The 15,392-nt window shown below is 49.3% G+C and overlaps 1 protein-coding gene across 1 annotated transcript in view; it reads right to left on the reverse strand.

Moving 5' to 3' along the window:
* The window catches only part of grin1b (glutamate receptor, ionotropic, N-methyl D-aspartate 1b), a 71,229-nt gene that overhangs the window by 24,115 nt on the left and 31,722 nt on the right, over positions 1-15,392 (reverse strand). The window contains 9 exon segments of the mRNA XM_085295734.1: positions 187-335; positions 418-530; positions 994-1,112; positions 2,192-2,356; positions 4,221-4,348; positions 4,463-4,598; positions 5,621-5,707; positions 6,652-6,802; positions 15,069-15,243. Coding sequence (XP_085151860.1) covers positions 187-335; positions 418-530; positions 994-1,112; positions 2,192-2,356; positions 4,221-4,348; positions 4,463-4,598; positions 5,621-5,707; positions 6,652-6,802; positions 15,069-15,243 — 1,223 coding nt within the window.

Here is a 15,392-nt window from a genome sequence, read left to right on the forward strand (position 1 = left end):
CTTTTGAAGCTTTTTAAAAGGCCCAGTTTTTACCAACAGGTATGAACCCACTCGTGTCATGTCTCAGGAGACTGAAGGCTTTAGCTTTACAGACTCTTTATAAGGACCCTGAATGCTGCATCAGACACAGATAGCATCCTTTTAACTACCACCTCTTCCTGTGAAGATGACGTAGTGCATCCTCACCCTGGGGTCGTTGATGCCAGTGATGCGCTCCTCAGGCCGGTCCAGCACCAGGAAGGCTGCCAGGTTGGCAGTGTATGAAGCTACGATGATCATGGCGAACCCTGCCCACACCATACCCAGAATCCTGGCCGAGAAACTCCTGGGAGCTCCTGCACGCAGAGCAGACAGGAAGCAGTGCCGTCAGCAGGTAGCAGCGTCTCGCCACCGGCTTTACCTTCAGCATCCTCTTACCTTCTCCTATCCCAGAGTTCAGCAGCACTCCCCACGAGAACCACATGGCCGAGGACAGGGTGAGGGCGTCTTCCTCTTCTTCTTCGCTGTTCACTTTGAACCTTCCGAACGGGCTGCACACACACAGCTGTGTTAGACTTCACAGCTACATCACAGGTAAAAGTCCTATCCTGATTTTGTCAAAGGTCAAAATCAGGATAGGACTTTAAGTGTCTCCCTGGGCACAGACTGGGAAAAAAACCCTCGTTGTCATTCTTCTGTACGGCTGCTCTCAAGCCCCGCCCACCGTCGTAATGTAACCCCGCCTACACCCGTCCCGTGTATGTACGTTTCACGTGCGGTAACAGACCAAATGGAGCGCTCATTAGGAATGGCTGTTTTTGTTGAAAGCCAATACGCCATTTTTACCGTCTCACCCCTGTGACCAGGGGCTTGAACGTGCGACCGAACACGTGGATGAGCTAATAACTCGTTTTGTGGAGTTTGGGATTTCTGCTGCTGTTTTAAAACATGAGTCTACAGCTGAGTGACTCCTTGGAGGGCGGGGGCGTGGTCTGAGGCGTGGTGTTGGTTTACCTGAACCGGTCTAGTAGGTAAAGCATCACTGCCACCACATGGACCGACAGACCGACTAACAGCCACAGCGTGCTCTGGAACGGCTGCATGAACGAGTCCAGAGTGCTGCGAGGGATTTCCTGTGAACACACACACACGTCATTAGTTTTATTTCCAACATTATCTGAGACAGTTTGGAGCAGGAATCTTTTATCAGCTGTTTGAACTCTTTTAGCTCCGCCTCCTTAAAGCCAGCTCCTTCCTGATTGGTCACCATTACCTTTAATGTTCATGTGTCTTAATCTGTTCCAGACTCTTTGAGCTGCTCTCTTACTGATGAAGATTATTTTTAATGAATGAACTAATTAAAGTTTTGTCTGGCTTGGCTCGCAGCGTGAGAACGAGAAACCTGGGTAGTTCGCACGCTGATGGGCGGGGCCTACAGCTCTGCTTTCACAAATGTCCATGCAGCACCTCCTCACTTCAGCCAATCATCACTCACTTCACTTCAGCTTCTCTCACAGTAACAATCAGCACTGAGCTTTCAGCCACATGCCCAACAAGTCCGGAGACGGGAGCGAGTACGACTCCTCAACACGAACTTTGCTGACAACAGTTTGTCCCTCGTCCTCCATCTTCACCTGGCCCCAGGTGTCTGCAGGCTGAGCGGCTGATGACCCCCCCACACTAGCAGGGGCTCCCAAGAGCCTGTGAAAGTGACGTGCTCTGTTATCTCCATGTCGGTGTCGCTTACATCACAACTTGCCAATCACATTGTCGGATCATTCAGTTAGCATTAGCCAAGAAGTTAGCTAACACTATTTAAAAGCATCACCAGCAAAGTGAAACGTGGCTAACCGCAAACCTAACGCGATAATAGCTTTGCCTGAATTAATCTCTTACGATTTCTTCTAGAAGACAAAGGCATTTGTGTCTTTTTCGCTATCTCTCCTGGGCTATGACATCACAGTCATGTGATTGGTCAGTTGAGCCTGGGTGAGGGATGCCGTAGGGACAGCACCACAAGCTCGTGTGCATGAACACCAGAACTGTTTAACTAACATGGACTGCACAACATCGCCGTTTCCCTGTGACGAAACGTAACCTCGGTTCTCTGCTGCTCTCACGCTGGCTCAGGCTGAGCATCACCGCTTTGTTGTGTCGTGACAGCGTCACATCATGAACCTTCATCGTGGTTTGCACTTCCTCGCTCGCTCACCTTCTTGACGAGGATGGTGAGCCCCTGGTATTTGAAGGGTTTGGAGAACTCGATGTACTGAGCGCGCTCGTTGTTGATGGTGAGCGGGGCGACGATCATGTCGGCAAGGCCTCCCAGCAGCTCCCCCATCATCCCGTTCCACTCCTTCTTGTTGCTGTTGTTCACCTGCGGGAGGGAGGGAGGGCGGAGCTCTGTTAATGAAGGTTTGAGTTCCTTTTACATCGTTCATTCATGACCTCACTGCAGCAGGTTAAAGGGTTAAATATCTGCAAACCCACATCAGCTGCAACAAACACTGTGAGGTGTGCTCAGCAGCTCCAGCCTGATCACATTATTGATTACTGATGAGCCAATCCGCTGGGAGGAGCACAGCGAATCCCTGATTGGCAGGTTTGAAGTTTCTGGCTTTAAATAATAAAGGAGGATCAGATTTGTCTGAAGCGGCTGCATTTTTAAAGGCTGAGCTCAGATTGAATAAAACATGAAGGAGAACAAGATGCTTTCATGTGATCGACTAAACAGGAAACATCATCCTTCAGGAGCTGGGTATACGTGGAACATAAAGCAGATTTCAGGCGTGAATAATCTGTGAAGAGACGAGAGAGGAGGAAGAGGAGGGGGGGAGGAAGGGGGGGATCCAGAGCACAGAGGAGGCGATGAAGGAGAGCGAGCAGCAGAGAGAGAGATGAATAAATGTCTCTCGTCTCCGGCAAGGTCGGAGTCAGGGACGGAGCGGTGGTCGCCATGGCAACAAGCCTGGGCGACGAGCTGCCGATGGGGATAAATCGATAAGCAGGTCAGAGAGAGCGAGATGGCGATGACATCATCAGGCCGCAGATAACCACACGTAAGCAGAGACCGTCCGTTTACTTTTGAGAATGAACTGTAATCACATTACTCCAGCTCACTGATGACACAGCCAATCAGAGCCAAGAACAACATCCACACACAGAAATTCTCCTCAACGCGCCACTACTACTCCACAGACTGTATATGAAAGATGGCCAGAGCCTCCGCTGTCGCCATGTTGTTTTTTAGTTTCCAGAAGGGACCATATTTGGATGAGAGGGTGGAGCTTATGCTGTCAGCTGACCATCACCTACACCTGCTAAATCACAGCCTGCTGGGACAGCTCACCTCAGCAGCCATGTTACTGTTGCCACGTAAACAGAACAGCTGTTTGTAACTAAGCTGTTTTGGTGCGTGACGTCGCTCCTGCGAACATCAGCCTGCAGCTGGATGGAAATGTGTTTTAATGTGTTTCAGTATCTAATGTAACCTCCGACCTGCAAACGTGCTGGCACAGATCACACGTCCTTCATCGCCTTCATCATCGTCAGTCTGCTCACCTGAGCTCCACGCCTCAGATCCACCTGAGGGACGGAGCACAGTCAGCTGCAAAGAGCCTGACCGTCATCCCTCACAGGATTACAGGATCAGGATACTCTGATTACAGCAGAGAGCTGAACTTTCCCCTGGAAGTTATTCAGGCTGATGTGACACACACAAATATTCAAACAGGTGTACAGGTACACTCACAGACTGTATGTAAAAGATGGATGTAGCCTTTTTGTTTAAAATGTTATTTTTAATGTGTTTTTATATCCTGGAGGTGGCCAGCAGGGGGCGCCTCTTCTGGTTATGAATACAAGTCTGTGAGACAAGGAGCTTCCTGCTCGGCTGATCTGAGCTCAGTGAGCCGAAGTCGCTGCTCTCAGGTCTGAATGTTCAATTTGGAGATGATGTCATCAGAGTGAGGAAGGAGGAGGAAGCATCGAGGGCGGGGCTACACACTGAGTCTATGAATGTGCAGTGTGCTCAGTCTCTCTGTCAGACCCCCCGTCATCGTCACATCGAGCTCCAAAAAGACGGAAACACTAAACAATTAAGTTGTCCATCTTTGATATACAGTCTTTCATGTAAAGCAGAAGGACAACACGTCCAAACAGGAGGACGTTCGTCATCTCCAAAACCAGAACAGCAGTCGGACCTGCTGCAGTGACAGCGAACAGAGTCATGTGACACTTACTCGCTCCTGCGTGCCAAACTTCCCATCAGCCACCAGGTGAACCTCATAGGTGAAGTTCATACTCATGGCCAGCTTGATGAGCAGGTCGATGCAGAAACCATAGCAACACTGCGGGACGATGGGCTGACCTGGACACATAAACACAGCCTCATTTCAGTCATTCAACTTTATATATACGGTGCACAAACACACGCACAGAAAACGGGACAAATCGGGTCTGGGAGGATGGCGTGTTAGCGTACCTGGTATGGTCCCGTTGGGTCCAGTACAGATCACCTTCTTGATCAGGACTCCATTGACGGTGTACTCCTCTTTACACGTCCCGTCGCTTTTCGTTGGCTTCACGTAAACAAATGGCTCCTGATGAATCGTCACGATCTGAGCACACAAACAGCGAACACTCAGAGACGTGGACTGATCCAAACGATCTGGGAGACGCTGACGCTCGTCATCGTGGCATAAATGTTATTACAGCCCACCCATCCAAGCCGTAGTTCATCGTTTGTACAAACCTCAGTTGTGACGGCTTAAAGGTCCACAAAGCTCATTCAGTTTTACATATTTGAATGTAGACATTCGACAGGTCTTAGTCATGTTGCAAAAACACATCTATAAAAGGTTTAACTGTGCCCTGCAACTTGTGCTTCCTCTGATACTATTCTGTGTTTAATTCTAGTGTTTCCTGAAAACTTGCCATAGTTTCTTTTGAAATCTTTGGTTAAACCCAGACTTTATTTGTAATACGTTTCTATAAGAGGAGTGATTTATTTTAAATTTCTATCAATAATATTTGTTTTCTAAATATGTTATTTAGAAACCAAATATTTTTTCTGATGGAACAGGAATACCCTCATTTTCTAAGCGCCTACAAGAAATAAATGTTTGACGACGTAGCTGTGATCATGCTCCATAACAGTGGTGCAGTTTGAAATCTGACTGACAGGTTGTTTGAAGTTTTATTGGCATAGGAAGTGATATGTTAACTGAGGCACACCTCAATGTGTGCCCAGGTCTTTAGATAACCTTTTCAAACTCCAAACTTAAATACAACCCTGAAATATCCGTGTAGGTTGTTAGTCATACAGCCCACATGTATATATACAATGGAAATACAGAGGACCAAATACAGAGCCTTGGCCTACTCCACATTTTACATCAATAGAAAATGTAAACATTCACAGGACAGAAAATGAAATGTAACAGATTAAAAAGGCATTTTTCATGCTGTGGCTTGGCTTAACATCTGACCTGATTCATGAAGAACACAACAACAAACCACAACTCATCATTATCTGCAGAGCTCATGTCTTCAAAAACGTCCAACATAAAAAGTTGCAAAGGGAGCGGCATCACATTTCTGAGACGATGAACCGAACAGACACGTCGAGCTGCGGTTTTACCTTCAGTCTGGTCGACATCTGGTATCCGACTGGCTTCTCCGTCTCTCCTCCAGGCCAAATGATTTTCCTCTGAGGGTTCATCACAACCTGAAGGGCACACAGAAACACACGGTGAGCACTCAGGTTGTGATGTTGTTGCACGCAGGTCTCACTGTGACAGGCTGACTAAATGACAGCATCAATACTGCATCTATGCATTCATATTTAAAGAGGCAGGAGGCCTGGATGCTCGCTCGCTACACCATGTTTCTCTCAGCAGCTCGGCTCTGACTGGCGTCGTACCTGTCACCGAACTAAACATTCATCTCATTTAATCAATAGTGAACTACTGCAGCGACTGTAGCTGCAGCACTCACTGATTCATGCGAGATTTATACTGTCACAGGCTTATTCCTCCTCCTTGGATCTTTATTTGGAACTAAACACTGTTTATTTGTGTGATATTTTGAGTATCACCACCCTCACCGAGAGACGTCGGTGAGGGTGGTGTATGGGGACAGAGAGACGTCGGTGAGGGTGGTGTATGGGGACAGAGAGACGTCAGTGAGGGTGGTGTATGGGGACAGAGAGACATCGGTGAGGTTGGTGTATGGGGACAAAGAGACGTCGGTGAGGGTGGTGTATGGGGACAGAGGCTGATGGATGAGCTTGGCAGGAGGAGTCTCTGTGGACTATGATGTTTGCAGATGACACTGTGATCTGCAGTGAGAGGCTTGATGGGTGGAGGTGTGAGGGTGAGGGAGACAGGTGGACAGGTGGACATATAGGGAGCAGAGGTAGTGGTCAACCCTTCACAGACAGGTAAAGAAGAGAGTGGAGGCAGGGTGGAGTAGGTGGAGACGAGTGTCAGGGGTGATTGTGACAGGAGAGCAGCAAGAGCAAAGGGGAAGTTTGACTGGATGGTAATGAGAGCTGCTGTGACGTATGACGTCAGTGACACTGACGGTGTATACACAGGTGCAGCAGATGTGTTAGCAGCTGTAAAGACAGGTGTAGCAGCTGGTGCAGCAGGTGTAGCAGGTGTACTCTACCTGTGTTCCGTTAAAGACTCCAACCTGGACGAGGCGACCTGGTTTCTGCTGGTAGTTCAGGATGCTGTAGGTGGCGAAGCGCCGGTCGCCGTCGTCGTTAAACTCGATACGTCCTGTCAGGCCGTCGGGGTACTTTGATGACATCAGCACCCTGCGGAGCCAATCAGTGCACAGAAGAATCAGAGCTCCTTTATTTTCACGTTTGGTGGTGACATCATCGTGTTGATGCGTAAACAAATCAGGTGTCATGGTCCCCGTGCCTGCCCAGCCGGCCTCACAAGGCTACACTTGTGTTTTTTCTCTCTTTCTCCCCCTATCTCTCTGCCTGGGCGGAGCTCACAGCTGGCTCCCGCCCTTGGCTCTCACAGCTGTTGGCGATCAGCTGATTATCCGTCTTCTATTTGAGGCTGGGTCACAGATCCTCTCATCGCGGGATGATTGCGCTACTGACGTTAGTCTACCTTTCCAGCTCCCGTGGTCTTACACCTTTATGCCTTCGTGATTTGTGATTGATGTCTCCCTTTCCCTGTTCCAGCTTATCTTCCCGGACCTGTGACCTCCCCGCGGTACGAACGTGTGTGAGGACGTGAGCGAGCGTGAGAGAGAGAGAGCCTTCCCCTAATCCCCTGGAACCCTGAATTTCCCGTCACTGTATATATTATTGCACGGGTGTGTAAATAAATCGTGTTCTGAGACATCAACCTGCTCTGCGCTTGAGTCCCTGCTTTCAGCTCGTGACAGAATCATCCCGCCAGGAAATGGACTCAGCAGACTCGGCGGCCTCCACTCCCACTCTCGCCACCCTGGCCGCAATGCTGGAGCGACACAAACAGATGTTTGTTCATCTCCGTGGCGAGCTCGCTGCTCTCACGCAGGCTGTGGCCCAACGAACACCCCTGCCGGCAATTCCACCTGCCGCCGCTCCTCTCCAGGAAGCCTCGGCCTCAGCAGTAAGTGCCACACCTCCTGCTTCTTCACTTTCCCAAGCTAACAGATTTCTACCCACACCGAAAGCTTTCTCCGGAGAAATTGATAAATGTGCTGGCTTCCTCACTCAATGTGCCCTTCAGTTTCGTCAGCAACCGCAAGCTTTTTCTAACGATGGTGCTAAGATTGCATATATAGTTCAACTACTCCAGGATCGGGCTCTGATTTGGGCTCAAGCTGTGCTTCACGCCAACCCTGACATAACGTATTCTGACTTTTTGGATAAGTTCAAAGGCGTCTTCGATAGAAAATCCACCACGCTCACAGCCGGCCAGCGCCTGCTCGCGCTCAAACAAGGCAAGCGGAGTTTGGCTGATTTCTCTATTGACTTCTTCACCTTAGCTGAACAGACAGAGTGGGGGGAGGAGGCTTTAAAAAGTACTTTGCTTTCTAATGTTAACGAAGACATAAAGAAAGAACTGATGCTTCGTGAACTGCCTTCTTCCCTAGACGCGCTTATGACCCTGTGCGTTCGGCTGGATGACAGAGTACGTGCACACCGGAGCGCGCACACACGGACGGGACAGGAATCACTGGATTATCACGGGGCCTCTCCAGCCGGCCGCGGGCCGCGCGACTCTGACGCCGGTGATGAGGAGGAGCCCATGCAGCTTGGACACTCGCGGCTAACGCCTGCAGAGCGCCAGCGCCGTCTGGCCGCCGGTGAGTGCGTCTATTGTGGCCGTAAGGGTCACTCTGTCTCCTCGTGCCCGACGCTGGCAAAAGGGCGCGCTCGCCAGTGATTGAGAGGGTGCTGGTGGGCGATCTGTCTAGTAAAAACCCTCTCCCCAGACTTCTCTTACCGGCCAAACTTCAAGTACAATCTGTTTTTCACTCGCTTTCAGTACTCATTGACTCTGGGGCTGAGCAGAACTTTATTGACACCTCGCTCGCCGCCAAGCTGAACATCGCTTTGGAGCCCTTGTCACGCCCTCTCCGCGTGCACGCGCTCTCTGGTCACCGCCTGCCCGATATCACTCATGTCTCGGAATTCCTTTCGTTGTCTCTCTCGGGCAATCACACGGAGAGGATTTGTTTTTTTGCATTCACGGCTCCACTCACTCCGCTGGTTCTCGGTCACCCCTGGCTTGTGCTCCATAACCCGCACATTGACTGGGAGAAGGGTGACGTCCTGGGTTGGAGTGTTAATTGTCACATGTCCTGCCTTCGGGCGGCCACGGCGCCCGTTCCGCTTCTGCCCTCTGGTTCGCCGTCCGACCCCCCAGATCTTTCGGCGGTTCCGCGGGTCTATCATGACTTGCGTGGCGTGTTCTGCAAGGATGTTCTGCAAGGATCGGGCGCGGTCCCTTCCCCCCCACAACCTGTCAAGAACAAGTATCCTTTGCCGCTGCTTTCCTCTGCTTTTGAGCTGCTCCAGGGCATGACTGTTTTTTCTAAGCTGGACCTGCGCAACGCCTACCACCTGGTTCGCATCCGGGAGGGGGATGAGTGGAAGACGGCCTTCAATACTCACCAGGGGCACTTTGAGTACCTTGTTATGCCCTTCGGCCTCACCAACGCTCCCGCTGTTTTTCAGACCATGGTGAACGAGGTGCTTCGTGACTTTGTTAATCGCTGTGTCTTTGTGTACTTGGATGATATCCTCATTTTTTCTAAGTCACTCGCGGAGCATCAGGTGCATGTGAGACAGGTCCTGCAACGCCTCTTGGAGAACCGGCTGTTTGTGAAGGGGGAGAAGTGTGTGTTCCACGCGCCTGCGGTGGCTTTCCTGGGCTATATAGTTGAGAACGGGAGTCTACGTACCGACCCTGGGAAGGTGCGTGCGGTGGTTGAATGGCCAGTCCCTCCTAATCGCCGCCAACTGCAACGTTTTCTGGGATTCGCTAATTTCTACAGGAGATTCATTCGCGATTTCAGTAAGATCTCTCTCCCTCTCACTAGACTCACCTCTCCGAAGGTTCCTTTTCTGTGGGACCCTGCCGCTCAGCGAGCGTTCGTTCAGCTCAAGGAGAGGTTTTCCTCAGCGCCCATCCTCCGGCAGCCGGACCTCACAAGGCAGTTCGTGGTGGAGGTCGACGCTTCTGACTCCGGGGTGGGGGCGGTTCTCTCACAACAGGTGGACGGTAAGCTTCACCCATGTGCTTTCTTCTCTCGCCGTCTCTCACCCGCAGAAAGCAATTACAACGTCGGGGATCGGGAACTCTTGGCCATAAAACTCGCCTTGGAGGAATGGAGACATTGGCTGGAGGGGGCTGCTCACCCATTCATTGTTTGGACGGATCACAAGAACCTGGAGTACATCCGTTCGGCCAGACGCCTCAGTTCTCGGCAAGCCAGGTGGGCATTGTTCTTCGCTCGCTTTGATTTCACCATCACCTACAGGCCCGGATCTCGCAACGTGAAACCGGATGCCCTGTCCCGGCAGTTTTCCACCACGGAGGAGGAGTCGGTACCCGAACCAGTTCTGCCGGCGGCCTGGGTGGTTGGAGCCGTTTCCTGGGAGATTGAATCCCTCATTCAGGAGGCACAAGAGACTGAACCGGATCCTGGGACCGGTCCAACGGGCCGCCTCTTCGTCCCTTCGGCGGTCCGCTCCCAGGTACTCCAGTGGGCTCACACTGCCCGTTTCTCATGCCACCCCGGGGTCTTCCGTACCCTGTCCTTCCTTCGACGCTACTTCTGGTGGCCCACCATGGCGAGGGACGCCAGGGAGTTTGTGACCGCCTGCCCCGCCTGCGCCCAGAACAAGCGGTCAAACCAACCTCCGTCAGGCCATCTTCTACCTCTCCCTACGCCGGCTCGACCATGGTCACACATCGCGCTGGACTTCATCACTGGACTGCCTCCTTCTGCAGGTTACACCGCCATACTAACTATCATCGACCGTTTCTCTAAGGCCGCACACTTTGTCGCCCTTCCTAAACTCCCTACGGCTCTGGAGACGGCTCGGCTCCTCGCCTCACATGTGTTCAGGCTCCATGGGATCCCCGAGGACATTGTCTCGGACAGGGGACCACAGTTCACTTCCCGAGTATGGAAGGAGTTTTGCACCGCATTGGGGGCCAAGGTCAGCCTCTCTTCTGGTTTCCACCCACAGAGCAACGGACAGTCCGAACGGGCTAACCAGGAGTTGGAAGCTGCCCTCCGGTGTGTTGCCTCCCACAATCAATCGACCTGGAGTGAACAGCTGCCATGGATCGAGTACGCCCACAACAGCCACACCTCCGCCGCCACGGGCAGGTCACCCTTTGAGGCATCCCTGGGCTACCAACCACCCCTGCTCCCAGCTGTCGAAGGTGCGCACTCTGTCCCCTCTGTTCAGGCTCACCTCCGCAGGTGCCGCCGGGCCTGGCGTGCTACTCGGGCCGCTCTACTCCGCACTAAGGAGCGCAACAAAGCCCTCGCTGACCGTCACCGGACGCCGGCCCCTGAATACTCCATCGGTCAACAGGTATGGCTGTCTACCCGTTTTGTGCCGTTGCGGACGGAGTCTAAGAAGCTGTCACCTCAGTTCATTGGCCCCTTTCCCATAGACTCCATTGTCAACCCTGTGTCCGTTCGCCTCAAGCTGCCTCGTACCATGCGGATTCACAATGTTTTCCATGTGTCCCAGGTCAAGCCGGTGCTCTCCAGCCCGCTGTGTCCTCCTGCCAGGCCCCCGCCGCCCCCTGGAACCCTGAATTTCCCGTCACTGTATATATTATTGCACGGGTGTGTAAATAAATCGTGTTCTGAGACATCAACCTGCTCTGCGCTTGAGTCCCTGCTTTCAGCTCGTGACATCAGGTATGTAAGCAGAGGTGGGTAGTAACGAGTTACATTTACTTGAGTAAGTTTTTGAAAAAAAGTACTTTTAAAGTACCTTTTTGCACGATACTTTTTACTTTTACTTGAGTACATTTATGAAGAAGAAACGGTACTTTTACTCTGCTACATTTGCAAAATTCGACTCGTTACTTTTAAAAAAATAATTAGTTTAACACAGCGGTCTCCAACCTTTTTTGCGCCACGGACCGGTTTATGCCCAACAATATTTTCATGGACCGGCCTTTAAGGTGTCGTGGATAAATACAACTAAATAAAACTAGTACTGGTACCGAAAAAAGAAAATTTATTCATAATGTTAGGTTTTGTATTGTTGATTGTCATTTATGCTTAGAAATATTTAACCATATATGCTTAGAGGTGTATAATCAATTGTGTAGTGATAGTCTGCAAACTTTGTGTGCATTAGAGAGCACTCTGGGAGCACGAGAGAGGTCGTACCTTGTCTTATTGTTTTATGGTAGGATTAACGTAGCTACGTCTGTTCTAGTCTAAGTGCTTTAAATGCTGGACTTCCTCACCGTGTTATCTAGGGTGAACCATCTAGGGTGAGGGGGAGGCTACCCTCTTCCTGACCAAGGATGTTTGCTTTTGTGCTTTCATGTTATAGGACCCTTTGATCAGCAGTAACACACACACACACACACACACACACACACACACACACACACACACACGGTACTCTTTGTTTGTATGTAGACATCATATGTTAATGAACCTATGCATATTCATGTAGCCTCAATAAAACAACAGTGTTACGGGAGAACGAACGAGAGCAACTGGGGTCAAGCGAAGGAACGGCGTCTGTCCGGTTCTCTCCCGTGCACGAGAAACATGAAGAACTTTGCCTACTTCGTGTCTTGCTTGCTGTGTGATTATATTGTCTTATATTTCAACGTTCCAGCGAATAGGTTCAAGCTACAAACCTATCACATAACACACGTGAAAAGACCCAGGAAAACCGTGTTATCGTTTTTATCGTTAACTAACTAACGCTGAAAACCGATAAAAACTTTGAAAACTATACATTTCACACCTGAGCCTCAACTCTCACGGCCCGGTACCAAACGACTCACGGACCGGTACCGATCCGAGGCCCGGGGATTTGGGACCGCTGGTTTAACACATTAGATAACATGCCGCCAGTGGAGTTTCCGGTAACTTTTTTACCAATCAGATGTGGCCATGCAGTCACATGACCAGTTTGAAACCGTGGCGGGCAGAGCGGCCCAAGCGTTTCAACGTAGCGGACACACGGAAAGAAGAAACATGAAAACATGGCAGAGTCTACGCTAGAGCTGAAGAGGATAAACAGCATTTTCCTCACATACAAAGAATGTTTCGCTTAAAAGCAGCACAAATGAACAGCTCTGTCTTCAGTGAGAGCCAAAACAACAACTTTTCAGCGTGAAACAACTCAGCTGTGTAACCTGAGGAAACGGTAAGTTTTCTCTAAATATCTTTTAGCTGTGGTTAGCTGGATGTCAGTCTTATGTGTCGAGCTCGAGCTGCGAGTCATGTTTTCGGCGCTACATTGTAGAGAGACAAGTTTGTGTGTTTTGTGCAGCTTCAGCTGTCCTGTTAACTGCTCGCTGGTTAGCTAGCGCGAGCTATAAGCTAACAGCTAGCCTGGCGCTAGAGTTTCACGCACATGTAAACAGCTCGTCTCTACTGCTTTAACTGTTAAAACAGAAGCAACACTGCGGCTGACAGGGTTTATTATGTGAAACAGCAGCTTGTTTAATTTAAACAGTCTGCATTAAGCTGGGCAGACACTGCGATTTTTTTCAGTCACGTTATTCAGCTCCTGCTCAAACTGTACAATTAAATCGCAGAGGTTAGAAGTTCATAGGTCACGATGCAGGTCTCACACTATACGGCCTGATGCTCTGATGCGACCTGAGTGATCAAACTGTGCGTCCATAACATGAAGCTTATCATACAAAATCTGTCCCTCGCTCTCCCTCTCTGTCTTACACACACACACACACACACACCATCAACTTTGCTAAATTACTAATGAAAAACATTGACCAGACAGCTGTGATTGAGCAGCAAAGTCCATCCAACTCTTTTCATGGTTGTTGTAGTCGGGATAATTTTGTGAGGTCACATTGAAAAGCTGCCACCCAGGCAAAAGAAAAATAGAAAAGTATATTGTTCTAATAATATACTATCACGTTATTACAATATACAGAATTATCACGTTCGTACATTATAAATATTATATAGGCTACATCGCAGCTCCAGTCGCGCTTCCATCACAGTCTTTCTCATCTTTCCCCAGAGTAACAGCCAAACAGGAGGATCTGTTGGCGAGCACTGCTCAGCCTTACACGCATTCTTATTTTAAACTTAATCTGGAATTTATTGCAAACTGTTTGTGCGGGACATGAAAGACAGGATTTTGTTTTTCTACAAGAGTTAGTAAAAACATCTCCAGTGTGATTGAATCTTCTTGCCAAACATCTGCAGCTTGGCAGTGTATACAGCACTATAATGACCAGAGATCAGAGGTGTGGATCTGTTGCATGGCGTTCCTCACATCAAGAAGCTGTCGATCAAAGTCAATACAGCTCTTCCTGCATCTGGAGCTTGTGAAGGACGTCTCAGTCACGCAGGACTCCTGTTCACTGCTGAACAGTCACAGCTTCACAGAAAGAACCTTGAGAGCAAACTGCTGCTGAAGCTGAACCATCACCTCACTGAGTGAAGAAAGGGCACATTTTTGCTGAATATGCAGAAACAGATGCACACCCATACAACTTATGGTAAACTGAGCTGCCTTGTATGAACATATGTTGAAGCTGCCTCGTTCTGTTGTCTCTGAGGCTGCTGTGCCATTTAGAGCAACAATGAATATAAAGTTCACAGCATATCTAGTCAGTGGAAATTGTTTGCACTGTTTATATATTTATATTATTTACTGCAGGTATTGGTGAAAAAAGCTTTATGTTGTGGAAAAACTGAAACCTGGAAATTAGAATCATTGTGCCTTATTTTGATGTTTTTACATATATTCCTGTTGAAAATACTAAGATTTGTATATTTATTTATTTTTGTTTGTCTGATAGCATTTATTTATAAAATAAATCTGACATTTCAAACAGTTACTCGCTACTTGAGTAGTCTTTTCACCAAGTACTTTTTTACTCTTACTCGAGTAACTTTTTTGACGACTACTTTTCACTTTTACTTGAGTAATAATATTTTAAAGTAATGCTACTCTTACTTGAGTACAATTTTTGGATACTCGACCCACCTCTGTATGTTAAGTTGAGGCGACACCAGGTCACATCAGCTGCAACATAAACAATCCTGATTCAGAGCGACTGATTGGGTCACACAGAGAGGAGGAGACACTTATTATCCCAGTTATGTCAGACTTGAAGATGAATCCAGATCAGATCAGCGCCTCCCTCTTATTCTCACTTTTGTGTTCAGCAGTCCGCTCTGAGATAATCCAACCTAAACGGGCTAAAGTGGGACACGCACAGCGTCACGTAGCATTTGCATCAAACAAGGTGGAGGAACGGCAGCGAGAGACCCACGAGAAAAACAAGCACATCTCCTAAGTGTAGTGCACCATGCCTCCTAATGACCAACCACAGAATCTTTGACCTGCAGCCGTGGGTGGTACTAACCGTTTAAAGAGTGGCCCGGTCCTCCAGATGTTGGTGTTTCCCACGCAGCCCCGTGGAGGTTCAGTGATGTTCTCCTTCTCAAACAGCTCCTGCAGAGACTGCGCCACCACGGCCACGGCGTCCGCGATGTGCGCCGACTCGTTCTTACCATTAATCAGCTGGAGGCCCAGCAGGCCTGTGCCCACACACACGCACACACAGCAGGAAATTAAACAGGCTGCAGACTCAAAGCTGCCCTCATTCACACACACATGTTAATTAAACACTCGCACACACTTTCATTCAGCTGATGTAATTACACAGTGCATCAGTGTAATTCAAACA

This window comes from Mchenga conophoros, linkage group LG12 (assembly GCF_057382185.1).
Source record: "Mchenga conophoros isolate Kocher_MC1m ecotype Shallow Benthic linkage group LG12, M_conophoros_male_GT1.1, whole genome shotgun sequence".
NCBI classification, from domain to species: Eukaryota; Metazoa; Chordata; class Actinopteri; order Cichliformes; family Cichlidae; genus Mchenga; species Mchenga conophoros.